This window comes from Triticum aestivum, chromosome 4B (assembly GCF_018294505.1).
Source record: "Triticum aestivum cultivar Chinese Spring chromosome 4B, IWGSC CS RefSeq v2.1, whole genome shotgun sequence".
In the NCBI taxonomy this organism is placed as follows: domain Eukaryota; kingdom Viridiplantae; phylum Streptophyta; class Magnoliopsida; order Poales; family Poaceae; genus Triticum; species Triticum aestivum.
The window spans coordinates 94195970-94214758 of record NC_057804.1 but is presented as its reverse complement, the minus strand read 5'-3'; the positions used below and the strand labels follow the sequence as shown (position 1 = coordinate 94214758).

Below are 18789 nucleotides of genomic sequence, written 5' to 3'. Positions count from 1 at the left end.
CCTGTGACAACTACACCAATTAGTGAGGAAGCTAATGATATTGATCATGAAACTTCAGATCAAGTTTCTACTGAACCTCGTAGGTCTATCAGAATAAGATCCACACCAGAGTGGTACGGTAATCCAATTCTGGAAGTCATGTTGCTTGACCATGATGAACCTACGAACTATGAGGAAGCGATGATGAGCCCAGATTCCGCAAAATGGCTAGAGGCCATGAAATCTAAGATGGGATCCATATATGAAAACAAAGTATGGACTTTGGTTGACTTGCCCAATAATCGGCAAGCCATTGAGAATAAATGGATTTTTAAGAAGAAGACTGACGCTGATGGTAATATAACTGTCTATAAAGCTCGAGTTGTTGCGAAAGGTTTTTGACAAGTTCAAGGGGTTGACTACGATGAGACTTTCTCACCCGTAGCGATGCTTAAGTCTGTCCGAATCATGTTAGCTATTGCTGCATTTCATAATTATGAAATTTGGCAAATGGATGTCAAAACTGCATTCTTGAATGGATTTCTGGAAGAAGAGTTGTATATGATGCAGCCAGAAGGTTTTGTAGATCCAAAAGGTGCTAACAAAGTGTGCAAGCTCCAGTGTTCCATTTATGGACTGGTGCAAGCATCTCGGAGTTGGAATAAACGCTTTGATAGTGTGATCAAAGCATATGGTTTTATACAGGCTTTTGGAGAAGCCTGTATTTACAAGAAAGTGAGTGGGAGCTCTGTAGCATTTCTGATATTATATGTAGATGACATATTATTAATTGGAAATGATATAGAATTTCTGGATAGCATAAAGGGATACTTGAATAAAAGTTTTTCAATGAAAGACCTCGGTGAAGCTGCTTACATATTGGGCATCAAGATCTATAGAGATAGATCAAGACGCTTAATAGGACTTTCACAAAGCACATACCTTGATAAAATTTTGAAAAGGTTCAAAATGGATCAGGCAAAGAAAGGGTTCTTGCCCGTACTACAAGGTGTGAAGTTGAGTCAAACTCAATGCCCGACCACAGCAGAAGATAGAGAGAAAATGAAAGATGTTCCCTATGCTTCAGCCATAGGCTCTATCATGTATGCAATGCTGTGTACCAGACCTGACGTATGCTTAGCAATAAGCTTGGCAGAAAGGTACCAAAGTAATCCAGGAGTGGATCACTGGACAGCGGTCAAGAACATCCTGAAATACCTGAAAAGGACTAAGGATATGTTTCTCGTATATGGAGGTGACAAAGAGCTAGTCGTAAATGGTTACGTCGATGCAAGCTTTGACACTGATCCGGACGATTCTAAATCGCAAACCGGATACGTGTTTTTATTAAACGGTGGAGCTGTAAGTTGGTGCAGTTCTAAACAAAGCATCGTGGCGGGATCTACATGTGAAGCGGAGTACATAGCTGCTTTGGAAGCAGCAAATGAAGGAGTCTGGATGAAGGAGTTCATTTCCGATGTAGGTGTCATACCTAGTGCATCGGGACCAATGAAAATCTTCTGTGACAATACTGGTGCAATTGCCTTGGCAAAGGAATCCAGATTTCACAAGAGGACCAAGCACATCAAGAGACGCTTCAATTCCATTTGGGACCAAGTCCAAGTGGGAGACATAGAGATTTGCAAGATACATACAGATCTGAATGTTGCAGACCCATTGACTAAGCCACTCTCACGAGCAAAACATGATCAGCACCAAGACTCCATGGGTGTTAGAATCATTACTATGTAATCTAGATTATTGACTCTAGTGCAAGTGGGAGACTGAAGGAAATATGCCCTAGAGGCAATAATAAAGTTATTATTTATTTCCTCATATCATGATAAATGTTTATTATTCATGCTAGAATTGTATTAACCGGAAACATGATACATGTGTGAATACATAGACAAACATATAGTCACTAGTATGCCTCTACTTGACTAGCTCGTTAATCAAAGATGGTTATGTTTCCTAACCATAGACATGTGTTGTCATTTGATTAATGGGATCACATCATTAGGAGAATGATGTGATTGACATGACCCATTCCGTTAGCCTAGCACTTGATCGTTTAGTATATTGCTATTGCTTTCTTCATGACTTATACATGTTCCTGTAACTATGAGAATTATGCAACTCCCGTTTACCGGAGGAACACTTTGGGTACTACCAAACGTCACAACGTAACTGGGTGATTATAAAGGAGTACTACAGGTGTCTCCGAAGGTACATGTTGAGTTGGCGTATTTCGAGATTAGGTTTTGTCACTCCGATTGTCGGAGAGGTATCTCTGGGCCCTCTCGGTAATGCACATCATTATAAGCCTTGCAAGCAATGTGACCAAATGAGTTGGTTACGGGATGATGCATTATGGAACGAGTAAAGAGACTTGCCGGTAATGAGATTGAACTAGGTATTGGATACCGACGATCAAATCTCGGGCAAGTAACATACCGATGACAAAGGGAACAACGTATGTTGTTATGCGGTTTGACTGATAAAGATCTTCGTAGAATATGTAGGAACCAATATGGGCATCCAGGTTCCGCTATTGGTTATTGACCGAGAATAGTTCTAGGTCATGTCTACATAGTTCTCGAACCCGTAGGGTCCGCACGCTTAACGTTATGATGACAGTTTTATTATGAGTTTATAAGTTTTGATGTATCGAAGTTTGTTCGGAGTTCCGGATGTGATCACGGACATGACGAGGAGTCTCGAAATGGTCGAGACATAAAGATTGATATATTGGAAGCCTATATTTGGACATCGGAAAGGTTCCAGGTGAAATCGGGATTTTACCGGAACACCGGGGGGTTACCGGAACCCTCCCGGGGGTTAATGGGCCTTAGTGGGCCATGAGGGAGAAGAGGAGGGCCGGCCAGGGCAGGCCGCGTGCCCCCTTCCCCCCTAGTCCGAATAGGACAAGGAAGGGGGGGCGGCGCCCCCCTTTCCTCTTTCCCCTCCCCCCTTTCCTTCTCCACCAAGGCAAGAGGGGGGAGTCCTACTCCCGGTGGGAGTAGGACTCCTCCAGGCGCACCCCAAGGGGGCCGGCCGCACCTCCCCCTCCCTCCTTTATATACGGGGCAGGGGGGCATCCCATAACACACAAGTTGATCTACGGATCGTTCCTTAGCCGTGTGCGGTGCCCCCCTCCACCATATTCCACCTCGGTCATATCGTCGCAGAGTTTAAGCGAAGCCCTGCGCCAGTAGAACATCATCATCATCACCACGCCGTCATGCTGACGGAACTCATCCCCGAAGCTTTGCTGGATCGGAGCCCGGGGATCGTCATCGAGCTGAACGTGTGCTGAACTCGGAGGTGTCGTACGTTCGGTACTTGGATCGGTCGGATCGTGAAGACGTACGACTACATCAACCGCGTTGTGCTAACGCTTCCGCTTACGGTCTACGAGGGTACGTGGACAACACTCTCCCCTCTCGTTGCTATACCATCACCATGATCTTGCGTGTGCGTAGGAAATTTTTTGAAATTACTACGTTCCCCAACATACCTGCACCTGTATCCACCCACCAATCGGTAGGCTGAAACACTGAAAAAACAGTAAATAAATTACCGTGCCCAGATGCACCATTCTCATTGTTGCCCACAATCATGTTGACAGACTTGGAGTCCTGTCCTGACTTCTTAAACTTGTTTGGGCACCTGTTGGCCCAATGTTCAGTCGAACCACAAGTAAAGCAGCCCTCATCCTTCTTGTTCTTCTTGAAGGTCTTCTTACCCTTCTTCTTGAAGTCGGTATTCTGTTGGACACCATTCTTTCCCTTGAACTTGTGGGAGTTGAGGTTCCTCTGGTTCACCATGTTGGCAACAGAAGTCCCTTCGGCCCCTTTTCCGTGCGAGTCCTTTGCCCTCGAATTCTGCTCGACACTCAGATCGCCAATGACATCCTCCACAGAGAATTCACGCCTATGATGTTTCAGAGTGGTGGCAAAATTCCTCCAGGAATTGGGGAGCTTAGCGATTATGCAGCCCGCGACAAACCTGCCCGGTAACTCACACTTCAGAAGCTCAAGCTCCTTAACAATGCATATTATCTCATGAGCCTGCTCCAGTACAGGACGGTTCTCAACCATCTTGTAGTCGTGGAACTACTCTATAATATACATCTCGCTCCCTGCATCGGCGCCCCCGAACTTAGATTCGAGCGCCTCCCACAAGTCCTTGGCGACATGCACATGTAAATATGTGTCGACCAGTTTATCTCCGATCGCGCTAAGAACTGCTCCGAGAAACACAGTGGTTGCCTCCCTGAACGCCTACTCCTGTTCAGGAGCAATCGTTCCCGTAGACACACCGGTGACCCAGAACACGTTCATAGCCGTGAGCCATAAAGTGGTCTTTGTCTGCCAATGCTTAAAATACGTACCGGTAAACTTTTCCGGTTTCAGTGCTGCGGCAAAGCCACTTGCCGAAAAATTCCCTACACATAATAGGTTTTTGGATTGTTGAGTAAATAGGCAATTTCTTGATTAAATTAATCCACGAGTAAATCACTAGCATGGCATTGACTAAGTTGATGACGTACTGACTTTGATCTAAACATGCACGTACTAAGCAAACAGTAGACAAATCTACACATAATGCTAGTACTGCTAATATGAAATTAATCAGGAGTGAGATAAACAAGTTATACCCTCCAGTAGGCCATGCAGAGGCCGTGGCTATGGTGGCAGCAGCGGCGTCCTCGGCGGCCTTCTTGTCGGCTTCATCTTTCTCGGTGGCGGCATGGTCGGGGTCGGTGGACATGGTGATGATGAAGGCGACGCGGACGTAGAGGAAGTAGACGATCGGAAGCGAGCAGTCGCGTAATCGCTGCCCAAAAACCTATTCGCCCCTCACCCCGTACAGGAACCAGAAGGGCGTGGTTTCGGAGACCTGCTCTCCCGTCGACCGTGTACGCGGCGGACGGGATGGAGTCACCGGCGGCAGCAGCAGCAAAGGAACGACGGTGGGCGTGCGCGTGAGCAGATGTGATCTGTTCGTGGCGGCTAGGGTTAGGGGACACCGGACACTTATATAGACGCAGCCGCGTGGAGAGACGTGGGCTTGACCCACGTCCGAGTCCGTGTCAGCCCACGATCCGACGTCTCGGATCGTGGCCCTGCTGTCAGAACCTCTCCGTTAGTGACTGGCAAAAATAAGCGCATAGGTGTGAGCTCGGCTCGGCTCATTCCCGCAACCCGCGGCGCGTCGTGACGAGGCGAGGCGAGGCGTGGCGAGGCGGGCGGCAGAGGAGGAGCGCGCGAGGGCCTCTTCTCTTCTCAAGCTCCAATAGCATGTAGAAGAGCCACCCTTATAAACCACTCCAACTTTCCTTCCACTAGCATGGTGGGACTAAACTTCCCACCACCTTGTCATGCCACCTACATGGGCCCTTAGAGATCAAATCTGAAATTGTCATATGGGCTCTAGGCCCATCTCACATTTCAACAATCCCCCACCAGATCTCAGGGGCCCACTTTGTCCTTTGTTCCAAACGCTGTTTTGATATACTAGTGTTTCAGTGAAAACCTGTTAAGGTTGAGCTTCACCTAGAGCAAGTAGCTACACTCCTTCACAACTGAACAATGGACTATGCCTTGAATTGTCAGTTTGGCGTAAAGAAGTTTCACCACATGTCTTACTAGTACTGGGCTGCCGAAGGCTGACCCCTCAGGTGGAGCATATAAGTCACACTCCTGGCCTATTCATGAGCTTACTAGAGATCACCCCAATCTCATAGATTGTGACTAGCAGTCAGGCTCACATAGGTGTGTTCCTCCAAAGATCGCTCTGTAGGATAGCATCTTGCTTATACATATAAGCCTTCGAACACATTAAGACAGTAGTCATCCTTCCATACAGTTTCCGAGAGTATTGCATCTCCAACGGAGTGGGTTAGTAAAGTTACTCTCCTCAGTTCACCACTGGCTTGTTTCCCAGGTCCTACTTCACGGGATCTCCGATCACATAGGTTGGGTTACCACCATGGCAACTCATGTGGGTCTCATACCCATCTCCCTCGATGCACTATCTATCACGACACGTGATAGCCCTTTCATAAAGGGATCTACCAGATTCTTAGCCATATGGACATAGTCCAGCGCTATCACTCCGGAGTTTCTTAATTTTCTGACAGCTTTTAATCTCATTCTTATGTGTTTGTTGGACTTCATGTTGTCCTTTGAACTCTTCACCTTGGTGATGACAGTCTGATTGTCACAGTTCATAAGGATAGCCGGAACCGGTTTATCAACCAGTGGCAAGTCCATCAAAAGATCTCGAAGCCATCCTGCTTCAACACCAGAAGTGTCTAATGCTGTTAATTCTGCTTCCATTGTCGATCTCGTTAAGATCGTTTGCTTGCAAGACTTCCAGGAAACAGCGCCACCTCCAAGAGTAAACATATACCCAGTTGTGGCCTTCATCTCATCAGCATCAGAGATCCAATTCTCATCACTATACCCTTCAAGTACCGACGGGTCTCCGGTATAGTGAAGTCCATAGTTCATAGTACCTTTCAGATAGCGCATAACTCTTTCAACAGCATGCCAATGTACATCACCCGGTTTGGAAACAAACCGGCTCAGTTTGCTCACAACAAACGTGATGTCAGGCCTCGTTGCGCTCGCTAGGTACATCAGTGAACCAATGATTTGAGAGTATCTCAATTGATCTTTAGCCATGCCTTTGGACTTTCGAATCAACACGCTAGGATCATATGGTGTTTGAGATGGTGTGCAGTCCGAATATCCAAAACGACTCAACACCTTCTCAACATAATGGGATTGCAGAAGTGTGGTCCCACCCTCATTATCTCTCAGTAGCTTGATGTTCAAGATAACATCAGCCACACCAAGGTCCTTCGTCTCAAAGTTCTGAGACAGAAACGATTTTACCTCCTCAATGACTTTGAGGTTTGTTCCGAATATCAGTATGTCATCAACATACAAGCACAGTATAACTCCTTCGCCCCCACCATGGCGATAGTATACACATTTGTCAGCCTCATTAACAACGAAACCAACAGATGTCAGAGTTGTATTGAACTTATCATGCCATTGCTTAGGTGCTTGCTTCAGGCCATATAAAGATTTCAGCAACTTACACACCTTCCTTTCCTGACCATCTATCACAAAGCCATCTGGCTGTTGCATGTAGATTTCCTCATTTAGCTCTCCATTCATAAAAGCCGTCTTAACATCCATTTGATGGACGAGAAGACCATGTGAGGCCGCCAACGAGACTAATACTCGAATGGTGGTCAGTCTAGCCACATGTGAATAAGTATCGAAGAAATCTTCCTCTTCTTTCTGGTCATAGCCCTTGGCCACAAGCCTGGCCTTGTACTTTTCAATCGTACCATCGGGCCTAAGCTTTTTCTTGAACACCCACTTACATCCCAATGGTTTGCAACCATAGGAACGCTCAGTGATCTCCCATGTCCCGTTAGCCATGATGGAATCCATCTCGCTACGAACCGCATCCTTCCAGTAGTCAGCTTCTGGAGAGGCATACGCTTATGAGATAGAAGTGGGAGTATCATCCACGAGGTACACGAAGAAATCATCACCAAAGGTCTTTGCAGTCCTTTGTCTCTTGCCCCTACCAAGGGTTTCCTCGTCATCCTCCTCAGGATTTTCATCATGTGTTCGTTCATAATATTCCATAGGAATGGCAGGCTCAGGAGTCTCCTCAGATTCCTGTCTAGTAGTGCTTTGCATATCTCTCATAGGAAAAATATCCTCAAAGAATGTAGCATCCTTAGACTCTATGATTGTACCGACCTTCTGGTCAGGTAACTCAGATTTCACTACTAGAAATCTATAGCCAATGATGTTCTTAGCGTAGCCCAATTCAACGCAGTCCACAGTCTTGGGTCCAAGTTTACGCTTTTTGGGGATCGGCATGTTGACTTTCGCCAAACAGCCCCAAGTATGCAAGTAAGAGAGTGTTGTCATTCTCTTTGCCCATCTCTCATAGGGAGTGATATCATTATCCTTTATCGGAACTTTATTCAGGACATGACATGCCGTCAATATAGCCTCCCCCCACCATGCCTTGGATAAACCCGACGTATCTAACATGGCGTTAACCAGATCAGTTAGAGCACGGTTTTTTCGCTCGGCAACCCCGTTTGACTGGGGTTAAAAGGAGGCGTCCTCTCATGAATAATGTCGTGTTCCGCACAGAAGGAATCAAACTCACTCGAGAAGTACTCTCCACCACGATCTGAACGGAATCGTTTAATTTTCTTTTCAAGTTGATTCTCAACTTCTACCTTATAGATTTTAAAGTAGTGTAGAGCCTCATCTTTAGTATTTAACAGATACACATAGCAATATCTAGTGGAATCATCTATCAATGTCATGAAGTATTTCTTTCCACCTTTAGTCAATACACCGTTCATCTCACAAAGATCAGAATGTATGAGTTCTAATGGTGCCAAGTGTCTCTCCTCCGCAGCCTTGTGAGGCTGGCGAGGTTGCTTAGCTTGCACACATGACAGGCACTTAGAACCTTTGGCTAAAGTGAAACTCGGGATTAAATCCAACTTAGCTAGCCGCGTCATAACACCGAAACTTATGTGACAAAGACGTGAATGCCAAACCTCAGATTCATTAACACTCGAATGAACATGGTTCACGACTTTATTACAGAAATCTGCGAGGGAAAGGCGGAACATCCCTCCGCTCTCATAACCTTTTCCAACAAATAGTCCATACTTAGTAACAACTAATTTATTAGACTCGAATACCAACTTAAACCCTTCTCTACATAGAAGGGAGCCACTAACGAGGTTCTTCTTGATGGCGGGGACATGCTGCACGTTCTTCAGCTGCACGATCCTTCCCGAAGTAAACTTCAGATCGACCGTGCCAACACCATGAATAGAAGCACTCGCGCCATTCCCCATCAATATGGACCCGTGGCCTGTGACCTGGTAAGAAGAGAACAATGAAATGTCAGCACACACATGAACACCTGCACCTGTATCCACCCACCAATCGGTAGGCTAAAACACTGAAAAAACAGTAAATAAATTACCGTACCCAGATGTACCATTCTCATTGTTGCCCACAATCATGTTGACAGACTTGGAGTCCTGTCCTGACTTCTTAAACTTGTTTGGGCACCTGTTGGCCCAATGTTCAGTCGAACCACAAGTAAAGCAGCCCTCATCCTTCTTGTTCTTCTTGAAGGTCTTCTTACCCTTCTACTTGAAGTCGGTATTCTGTTGGACACCGTTCTTTCCCTTGAACTTGTGGGAGTTGAGGTTCCTCTTGTTCACCATGTTGGCAACAGAAGTCCCTTCGGCCCCTTTTCCTGCGAGTCCTTTGCCCTCGAATTCTGCTCGACACTCAAATGGCCAATGACATCCTCCACAGAGAATTCACGCCTCTGATGTTTTAGAGTGGTGGCAAAGTTCCTCCAGGAATTGGGGAGCTTAGCGATTATGCAGCCCGCGACAAACTTGCCCGGTAACTCACACTTCAGAAGCTCAAGCTCCTTAACATTGCATATTATCTCATGAGCCTGCTCCAGTACAGGACGGTTCTCAACCATCTTGTAGTCGTGGAACTGCTCTATAATATACATCTTGCTCCCTGCATCGGCGGCCCCGAACTTAGATTCGAGCGCCTCCCACAAGTCCTTGGCGACATGCACATGTAAATATGCGTCGACCAGTTTATCTCCGATCACGCTAAGAACTGCTCCGTGAAACACAGTGGTTGCCTCCCTGAACGCCTTCTCCTGTTCAGGAGCAATCGTTCCCGTCGACACAGCGGTGACCCAGAACATGTTCATAGCCGTGAGCCATAAAGTGGTACCGGTAAACTTATTCGGTTTCAGTGCTGCGGCAAAGCCACTTGCCGAAAAATTCCCTACACATAATAGGTTTTTGGATTGTTGAGTAAATAGGCAATTTCTCGATTAAATTAATCCACGAGTAAATCACTAGCATGGCATTGACTAAGTTGATGACGTACTGACTTTGATCTAAACATGCACGTACTAAGCAAATAGTAGACAAATCTACACATACTGCTAGTACTGCTAATATGAAATTAATCAGGAGCGGGATAAACGAGTTATACCCTCCAGTAGGCCATGCAGAGGCCGCGGCTTTGGTGGCAGCAGCGGCGTCCTCGGCGGCCTTCTTGTCGGCTTCAGCTTTTTCGGCGGCGGCACGGTCGGGGTCGGTGGACATGGTGATGATGAAGGCGACGCGGACGTAGAGGAAGTAGACGATCGGAAGCGAGCAGTCGCGTAATCGCTGCCCAAAAACCTATTCGCCCCTCACCCCGTACAGGAACCAGAAGGGCGTGGTTTCGGAGACCTGCTCTCCCGTCGACACCGCACACTTATATAGACGCAGCCGCGTGGAGAGACGTGGGCTTGACCCACGTCCGAGTCCGTGTCAGCCCACGATCCGACGTCTTGGATCGTGGCCCTGCTATCAGAACCTCTCCGTTAGTGACTTGCAAAAATAAGTGCATAGGTGTGAGCTCGGCTTATTCCCGCAACCTGCGTCGCGTCGCGTCGGGGCGCGGCGGGCGGCGGTGGAGGAGCGCGCGAGGGCCTCTTCTCTTCTCAAGCTCCAATAGTAAGAGCCACCCTTATAAACCACTCCAACTTTCCTTCCACTAGCATGGTGGGACTAAACTTTTCACCGCCTTGTTATGCCACCTATATGGACCCTTAGAGATCAAATCTGAAATTGTCATATGGGCTCTAGGCCCATCTCACATTTCAACAGCCGGCTCACGGTGAACCGGTCGGCGGGAAACTTGGAGACGAGTTTGTCGACGGCCGCCTTGTTCTTGATGCCGACCGGGATCGCGAGGAGGCTCTTGGACGGCCTGCTGCCGCCCTCCTGCTCAGGGTCGCCGACCATGGACACCATCTCGAGGTCGGACGTGGCTTGCACGATGCCCCTCAGCAGAGCCGAGCCGCCCGACGACGGCTTCTCGGATTCTCGTGCTTCCGTTCGGTGGACGGCTACGCGCAACAGTTTGCGTGGCATGGACCTGGAATCCTCGGACAGTTCGCTCGCGCGTGACACCGACGGGTTACAATCCTTGTGATGAAGCTTGAAGCCTGCGCCGGCGACGAATAGCAGCACGAGGAGGAACACGAGCGCCACCGGCAGCGAGAAGCGCTTCTGCGACGCCATGGAGTGCTTGGAACAGATCCACGCGAGGTGAGGCAAGCGATCTATAAGACTATGACGGGTTCGAGCTTGTGCTGGTGCTATATATATGCTGGAGTTGCACGTACATCAGACCGAGACTGATCTGCAGTCGGGCGCTGGAAACATGACACAATCTGTTCAGGAATCGGACAGGCGATGTAAATCTCGGACGTCCGTCGACAATCCAAACCGCCTGTCTGTCGCTATAAGCTTCGTGCATGCGATCTGATTATTTATTTTTGGAATCTAAGCACACTTGCCTTATTAATCAAGTAATGATCATGGGATTACAGGGTTTAGAAGCCACACATGGAAAAGGAAATTAAATAAAAAAACAACTAAAAATGAAAATAAAAAAGAAAAACAAAAAAACGACTTATAAATAAAAAGGAGAAAGTAAAAGAAAAGGAGACTGCTGAAAACTGAAGAAATGAAGAAGTCAGAGTGCATACATTTGTTCTTGAATTTAATTTAATTTTAAGAAATTCATGTTAAGCTTTCCCCGGAGGCAGGCTGATACTGGGCCTCGCGGCGTCCGAGCAGGCCATGCGAAAGCTATTTGTCGTCGGTCTTTTGTTCTATTTGTTAATCTTCTCGAGACCCCCTATTCAAGGAGTCCTTAGGGGCGCTGATATGTCTCACCTACAGCCTGATGAGAGGAAGTCTCGCCGAAGGCGAGCTCCATATAGGGCCGGCCCTTCATGCCAATGGCCACAGGCCATATACTCCTTTTTTTTCTTGTTTATTTTCTTTATTTTATTTATTTTCCAGATATTCTATTTTACAAAAAATACATAAATAATTCAAAATATATTAAATGTGCATAGGAAAATGTTTATCATGTATACAAAACATATACAACGTGAAATGTCTATAGAAAATATGTTGGCCATTTTATTTAATTTTTCAATCCAAGAATTTTTAAAAATGGTGAACAAAGTGTTTGAAAAATGTTAAATTTGTATTTGAAAAATGTTGACCATCTATCCACAAAATTTTAAACTTATATTTGAAAAATGTTAAATCTGTTTAGAATTTTTTTTGACCAAGTATTGTAAAATGTAAAAGTTGTCTTTCAATAATGTTAAATGTGTATAGAACAAATATTGACCATGTATTTAAAGAATGTTAAACTTGTCTTTGAAAGATGTTAAATGTGTATAGAAAAATATTGACCATGTATTTACAAAATTGTTAAACTTCTGTTTGAAAAATATTAAATGTGTATAGAAAAAAATATTGACCATGTATACAAAAAATGTTAAATTCTTATTTGAAAAATGTTAAATGTGTGTAGAAAAAATATTGGCCATGTATTAAAAAAGTGTTAAACTTGCCTTTCAAAAATGTTAAATGTGTATAGAAAAGATGTTGACCATGTATACAAAAAATGTTAAACTTGTCTTCGAAAATGTTAAATGTGTATAGAAAAAATGCTGATCATGTATTCAAAGAATGTTAAACTTGTCTTTCAAAAGTGTTAAATGTGTATAGAAAAAATGGTGACCGTGTATTAAAAACATTAACTTGTCTTCGAAAAATGTTAAATGTGTATAGAAAAAAATGTTGACCTTGTATACAAAAATGTTAACATTGTATTTGAATTTTTTTTAATGTGTATAGAAAAAATGTTTTCCCATGTATTAAAACAATATTAAATTAGTCTTTGAAAACTTTTAAATGTGTATGTAAAAAATATTGACCATGTATTAAAAAATTGCTAAACTTCTATTTGAAAAATGTCAATAAACCATTTGAAAAAATTGTTCAATGTGTATAGAAAAAAAGTTGACCATGTATTGAAAAATGTAAATTCACTATTTGAAAAATGTAATAAAGCATTTGAAAATTGTCTAAATGTGTTTAAAAAAATGTTAAACATGTATTCAATAAGTGTGAATCGTATACTAGAAAAATAAATTAGATATATACTAAAAGTGTGTATAGAATAACAACGAAACCCAGACAGAAAACAACCCATAGTCAGATGAAAAACGAGAAAAGAAGCAAACAAAACGTGGGGTGTAAAGAAAAGAAAAAAACTAGTGAAAACCGAGTAAGAAACAAAGAGACCCGAACAAAATAAATAAAAAAAGGTAAAAAACCGAGAATGAAACAAAGAAAACGAAAGAAAGAAAAAAAATGCAATAGAAGAGATAAAGAGACGAAGAAAAACTTCTAAAAAAAGGAAAAATAAATAAAGAACCCGTAAAAACCAATAGAAACCTGCCTTATTTCCTTTAAGTAGTTCGCGCCCTATTGAGAGAACACAAACTTGCTACTTGACGCAGTGGCTAGCAAGCTACGTGGGAACCAGTTGATCTTGGGATCAATTCCCGGGCAGCTCCCATTTTTTATTTTGTTGAGGCAGCCGGCCCAATATGGGATCCTGCTGGAGTTGGTTTTTTTTCTTACTTAGTTAGAGACAACAATTAGTTGAGGAGTGCTTCTTCGGGAGCCTCCTCAGCAATCACATAGGGTGGACATGCTCTCAGTCCCGCCACGTGTGGCACTTTGGACCATTCCTTCGGATTATGCATTTTTATTTTTTCGCACGCGTTTTCGGCTTTTTAAATGACCTTTTTTGATTTTTCAGTTTTTCACCTGTCTATTTTAGTTTTTTGACAAAAAATCGGGAAAAAATATGGGCAAAAAAATACGTTTTTCCGTGAAAGGCATGATTTTTTTCCGCGAGCTCTCGGAAACGGAAAAAATAAATGTGTTTTCTCTTTTTTTTTTGTGGGATGCATGTTTTTGCTGCCGTGAGAGGCACGACCATGCCTCTCGGAAATGGAAAAAAATGCGTCTTCTCTTTTTCCCCCTTCCGTGATAGGTACGATTTTGCTTTCGCGAGAGGCACGACTGTGCCTCTCGGAAATGAAAAAAAACTTATTTGCTTTTTTTTCATTTTCTCCATGAGAGGCAGGTTTTTGCTTCCGCGAGAGGCATGATTTTGCCGTGCCTCTCGGAAACAAAAAAAACATGTTTTCTCTTTTTTTTCATGAAGGCACGGTTTTGCTTTTGTGAGAGGCATGGATTTGCTTCCGCGAGAGGCACGGCTATGCCTCTTGGAAACAACTTCCGAAAAGGGAAAAAACATGCTGGCGGTTCGATTTTCTCGCTCAGTTTTTTCATGAATTTTTTTCGGCAAAATATATCAACATGGAATCTAATTTTGAAGACCTCGACATGAGGATCCGACGGTGAAGATGGTTCGAGATTTGGACGCACGATTTAAGAGATAAAACGTTTTGAATAAACAGATTTATGAAAAAAGGAAAAAACTCACAGGTTGTGACAAGTGGCGCACATGCAGCACCCCACTGGTCACAACCTGAGAAGGGGGAGTGATCTCTGGAAGGAGTGCTTCTCAATTAGTGATTTCTTCTGTATTCTTTGTTGGTTTTCATTGGTTCCTGCTCTAAGGAAAACAGGCAATGTGTCGGCCCATATAGCAGGGCAGCTCTCGCAATGGTTATCCATCGACCTACAAGCAATGGGCTGGCATATATAGCAGGACCAGGATGTTCCCTATTCGAGGGTCAAACAGGGAAAACCACCCATGCCAGCCTATATAGCCTATAAACATCCACGCCAACCTATATGGGATATAATTTTGGCTAAAAAGAAAATGGGATATAGATATTATGAAAATATATAAGGATATATTGTTAAAGCAAGTTTAAATACTGAAAAAGTTCCACAAAATATTAAAAAAAGGTATTTGGAAAATATTTATGTGTAAAAAAAGATCACCATGCACAATAAATGTTTAAAGTGTTTGTAAAATGCTCACTGTGTGTTTAGAAATTGGCTATCCTATATTTTAAAAGTTCATCAAATATTGAAAAATGTCCAAGATGTGTTTTGAAAGTCTATGGTATGCTTAGAAAGTGTATGTGTATTTTATAAAAGAAAAGGTAAAACCCGAAGGAGAAAACCCCAAGAGGAAACCAGAAAAACAAAAGAAAATAGACAAAAAGTAGGTATGGAAACTGAAAATAAAAATAACCAAAACAATAAAAAAGACTTATAAATGGAAATGAGTAATACGAAGAAAAAGGAAACCTTAGAAAACCGAAAAAACTTAAAGCACATATATTTTGTTGTTGAATTTAGTTTAAGGTTATCGAAGAAACCCTAGAAAGGTCACATGTAATTTTTTTTTAAATCCGAAAGAAACTAGAAATTATACTTGTGAATAGTTCTTAACACTCGATAACATGCACACATAGCAACAATAATATTGGGCCGGGCCAAGCCAAGGGTGTGGGAGGATGCATGTTGTGTCAACTATATGACGGAAAATGCCGGTTTTATGAAATGTACACAATTTTAGAATAAGAGTCACATGCTTTTTTAATGTTCAGGGCCATGTCATAATCGGATTTATAATAAGAGCCATGTACCCTTTTTTCAAAATATGAGAGATGTACGAATCCTGCGTACCCTACTCACCTCCCTTCTTCAGTAATAAAACACCCCCTCTGAATTTTAAGGTGGGCCCGCATGCCCACTAGTGGTCAATAAGAAGCTGACATATCATTACCTAAACCATTAGGTGTAGCAAAGCTCATTCTTTTCAGGGATGGGCCATGTTCATGTCCTAAGTTGCCTCGGGATTTTACTGTCAGGATGAAAGGGGGGGGCTCAGTCACCGGAAAAAAAACCGTAAGTGGAGAGGTAAATGCAGAGGAAGGGTTAGAGAGATGGCTTGGATGGCAGTGGTTTGAGGGTGGGGCGGCGATTAATGCACATTAGACCATTGGCGCCATGGGCCGTTGGAACGCATGAGTAGGCGGTTAGAGCGGGGTAGGTCAAAGGCTCAAGAGGAAGAAAGGTATTGCGGGGAAGATAAACAGTGGCTTTGGGCTTCCGCTGTTGCATGTGAATTCAAAGGGTTTACATAATCGGTTGAAACTAAAAATAATCTGCTACCCGATGAATAGGCGTTTCCAAAAAAATCATCATCCCAAACTTCGATATACAACAGAAAATCACCATCCGAAACTTTAATGAGCCCGTTGTTGACGAAAAACATCCACGCCGAACAGAACTTTTTCTTCTCTACTACTTAAAAAAAAGCAGTGTTTCTTTTTCAGATGTCATACCACTTTGTCAACCAATCTCCCCCCTCCTATCTTGTCCCTCCATTGATTTTTTTCGCTCAACCGGTCTTTTGTCCCACACACCCTTTGTCTGCACCTTATCCATATGCTTATCAATCAATTTGAATTATTTATCAAATTGCATCACGTTAATATGGACCAAATTTGATAAAAATTATTTAGACAACCGCATTAATATAGACAGGCAAATCACCTACATGATTTGATAAATATTTATTTTCACAATCACATTAATATGGAATATAATTTCGAGGTAACATACTACAATATTTATATCTCATTACAACAAACGGTCATTGTTCTAATTAAATTTCTCGCAAAAAAATTGTTCTAATTAAATTAAAAAGGCCGAAAAAAACTTGGAACAAACCCCCTGATGACGCGCCGGGTATATTGAGCCCGAATGCCCAATTGGCCGGCGGGCCGAAGATATTTCGAGAGTATGCCAGAACATCCTCGTCACCCACCTCCGTCTCCAAGTCCCACTGAACACTATGCGAAGCTCCTAGAAATGAATGGAACGATCAACTGAACGAACCTTCTCGAGTCCTCGAGCTCACCTCACACCTGCATGGAATTGACCCCTCATGCCATCTTCTATAAATAGCACGCAAACACTTTCTACGTATCATCTCAAGAGAGAAAAAGAATCAAGCACGCGTAGCGCATCCACACATTCGAGAAAGAAACAGCAAGATCTCATCAAACAATTGAAGCTGTAGCAATGGAGGCAGTGTCCAAGAAGGCTCTGGTAACTACGGCTATTCTGGCGTTGGCCGTTCTGGCCCCGCCTGTCGCCGGGCTGGTGCCGTACGGCGTCAGCAGCGGGCTGTGGGACCTGCTCGACGACCCGTTCCGGGTGCTGGAGCAGACACCGCTCGCGGTGCAGAGGCCGGCGTCCGCAGGCGGCCCGGGAGCGTCCATCTCGTCGGCGGTGGCGCTGGCGAGGTGCGACTGGAAGGAGACACCCGACGCGCACGTCATCTCGCTCGACGTGCCCGGGGTGAGGCGGGATGACGTGAAGGTGGAGGTGGAGGAGAACCGGGTGCTGCGGGTCTCCGGCGAGCGCAAGGCGGACGAGGAGAAGGAGGGCGAGCGGTGGCACCGCGCCGATCGCGCCGCGGGGAGGTTCTGGCGCCGGTTCCGCATGCCCGCCGGCGCCGACGTTGACCGCGTTACCGCGCGCCTCGAGGACGGCGTGCTCATCGTCACAGTGCCCAAGATTGCCGAGCACCAAAGGCGAGAGCCGCGCGTCATCAACATCGCCGGGGAGGACGCCAACAGCGGCGGCAAGGGCGCGGACGCGGAGGTCAGGCCGTCGAAGGCCGAGATGTGAGCTTTCGTGTAGGAGACCACGACGAGAGCGATGCGTCACGTTTGGATGTGTTTTGTCGGTTCATGCTTACCTTTGCGTGTGTGGTACTGGTACTGAAGTGTGATGTTGTTGTTGTCAGGTAACCTAAGTTACCGATAGAGCTGTCGTGTCTTGTTCAGTTGGATCTTTTGCAACCTGATCAGTCACATTTGCAAAACCCTACATTTTTACTTCTTAATAATTGCTGGTTTGCCTTATTTCTCCCCGTACTGGTTTCGATATCTAAATTATCATATCCAAGCATCTTACAATACTACCTCCATCTCAGTTTACAAGGCTTGCACCTGTATCTAAGTCGTCAATTTAACTTTTACAAGGCTTGCACCTGCATCTAAGTCGTCAATTTAACTTATATAAAATAAATTGTTTAACATAAAATTTATAGTATTAGAAAATAGAATATCTAAAGTTTTTAATAATTTTTTTAATATATGCCTTCTATTAAGTTGGTCAAATTAACGACCTAGATACATGTGCAAAACTTGTAAACTGTGCAAAACTTGTAAACTGAGATAGAGGGAGTACCTTTTTCTTTACGGTCGAAGCATCTTACAATACACCAACTAAAAAGGCATCTAACAATTCATAACTTTTCATAATATCAGCAAAACTTGTTTCTGATAACCAACTAATATAGACGCGTAGGAACTGTTGTATGGTTGTTCAAGGAGTTAAATATGCTTAAAAATTCTGAAAATGTTAGGGCTTCATCACTATTCAGCAAATCGGACACACAAATTATAATATGTTTAAAAATTCTGAAAATGTTAGGGCTTCATCACCGTTCAGCAAATTGGACACACGGGGAGGGAGCGTCTAACACAAAACATTCCGAATGATATTTGTTAAACTTTGACATATTTACAATCAATGTTGGAATTTAATGAAGTTCAGTTAGGCCGAACGAAATTTAAACTAAACCAAAACTAGAATAAGCGAGGTACCCGACTTTGACCTAGTACCCATGGCCTCCAAGGCTGCCGGCACCTCCGTCGCCGCCTCGTCTTAGGCATGGCCTTTGAGGCTGCCGGCACCTCCATCGCCATCTCAATCGTGGTCGTTGTCGTCCTCCTTTCAGTGGTTGAAGGCCTCCCAGGAGT

General features: G+C 44.1%; 2 protein-coding genes across 2 annotated transcripts in view; one reads left to right on the top strand and one right to left on the bottom strand.

The window, feature by feature from the left end:
• Positions 1-11205, bottom strand: part of LOC123094541 (uncharacterized) — a 37973-nt gene extending 26768 nt beyond the window's left edge. The window contains exons 1-2 of the mRNA XM_044516522.1: positions 10756-11205; positions 8390-8424 (exon numbers count right to left, since the gene is read on the bottom strand). Coding sequence (XP_044372457.1) covers positions 8390-8424; positions 10756-11167 — 447 coding nt within the window. The 5' untranslated portion in view covers positions 11168-11205. The remainder of the gene's footprint in view (positions 1-8389; positions 8425-10755) is intronic.
• A 5602-nt stretch (positions 11206-16807) lies between these two features.
• On the top strand, positions 16808-17867 carry LOC123094540 (21.9 kDa heat shock protein-like). Its single transcript, XM_044516521.1, has one exon. The coding sequence runs from the start codon at positions 17039-17041 to the stop codon at positions 17648-17650; it is 612 nt and encodes a 203-aa protein (XP_044372456.1). The 5' UTR covers positions 16808-17038; the 3' UTR covers positions 17651-17867.
• Positions 17868-18789: the final 922 nt, after the last annotated feature.

What these genes read in the sequence shown, in the direction of transcription:
- LOC123094540 (XM_044516521.1), top strand. Translation starts at nt 17,039, where the DNA reads ATGGAGGCAGTGTCCAAGAAGGCTCTGGTAACTACGGCTATTCTGGCG.